Source organism: Rhincodon typus, unplaced genomic scaffold (assembly GCF_021869965.1).
Source record: "Rhincodon typus isolate 14 unplaced genomic scaffold, sRhiTyp1.1 hic_rhity00000923, whole genome shotgun sequence".
Classification (NCBI taxonomy): Eukaryota; Metazoa; Chordata; class Chondrichthyes; order Orectolobiformes; family Rhincodontidae; genus Rhincodon; species Rhincodon typus.
The window spans coordinates 11,499-12,749 of NW_025966561.1; the positions used below are offsets into that span (position 1 = coordinate 11,499).

The 1,251-nt window shown below is 50.9% G+C and overlaps 1 protein-coding gene across 1 annotated transcript in view; it reads right to left on the reverse strand.

Moving 5' to 3' along the window:
* Positions 1-608, reverse strand: part of LOC125481117 (cellular tumor antigen p53-like) — a gene marked incomplete at its 3' end in the record, with an annotated part of 4,191 nt that extends 3,583 nt beyond the window's left edge. Inside the window, exons 1-2 of the mRNA XM_048592270.1 lie at positions 576-608; positions 364-473 (exon numbers count right to left, since the gene is read on the reverse strand). Coding sequence (XP_048448227.1) covers positions 364-473; positions 576-593 — 128 coding nt within the window. The remainder of the gene's footprint in view (positions 1-363; positions 474-575) is intronic.
* Positions 609-1,251: the final 643 nt, after the last annotated feature.

Genomic DNA, 1,251 nt, shown 5'->3' on the forward strand with positions numbered 1-1,251 from the left:
CACACACACACACACACACAGCGTCACACTCACAGAGAGGGGAACACGCACACAGGGTCACACTCACAGAGAGGGGAACACACACACACAAGGTCACACTCACAGAGAGGGGAACACACACACACAGGGTCACACTCACAGAGAGGGGAACACACACACAGGGTCACACTCACAGAGAGGGGAACACACACACACAGGGTCCACTCACACAGACAGAGTGACACACATACAGACACTCTCACTTACACAGAGGAACACAGCCGTGCACAGTGAGATGCGCACAAGCAGCTTCAGAGATCAACTAGGAGTCATGATTGCCAAAACCACAACTTTCAAAATCATTCCAAACAGAAAGAGACTCACTGGTTCCACAGCTCCCGAAAGGTCTCCTGGCTTAGGGGTTCATCCACTTGACTTTCTGTCATCGCGCCTGAGGGCGTGAACCAGAATCTGGGAAACTGGTTTCTCCAATGCTGGGATATAGAAAAACAACGATAAAACAATAAGCAATTTGGATCTCGTGCTGTCCCTGTGTTGGGAGGGTTTGATGAGGGATAGTGTTGAGGGAGCTTTACCTTCTGGTTTCTTTCCATTTAGAAGCGTTGGGGCAGCTTTATTTTGCACCTAACCTCTTGCTGTACCTGTCATGTGTGCGTCATGGGGAACACTGTCAAGGGGATATTACTTCCAGTTTTAAAAGAGTACAGGAATTTTACTCTGAATCTAACCCCGTGCTGTCCCTGTCCTGGGAGTGTTTGATGGGGGGACAGTGTAGAGGCAGCTTTACTCTGTATCTAACCCCGTGCTGTCCCTGTCCTGGGAGTGTTTGATGGGGGACAGTGTAGAGGCAGCTTTACACTGTATCTAACCCTGTGCTGTCCCTCTCCTGGGAGTGTTTGATGGGGGGACAGTGTAGAGGCAGCTTTACTCTGTATGTAACCCTGTGCTGTCCCTCTCCTGGGAGTGTTTGATGGGGGGACAATGTAGAGGCAGCTTTACTCTGTATCTAACCCTGTGCTGTCCCTCTCCTGGGAGTGTTTGATGGGGGGACAGTGTAGAGGCAGCTTTACTCTGTATCTAACCCTGTGCTGTCCCTCTCCTGGGAGTGTTTGATGGGGGGACAGTGTAGAGGCAGCTTTACTCTGTATCTAACCCTGTGCTGTCCCTCTCCTGGGAGTGTTTGATGGGGGGACAGTGTAGAGGCAGCTTTACTCTGTATCTAACCCCGTGCTGTCCCACTCCTGGGAGTGT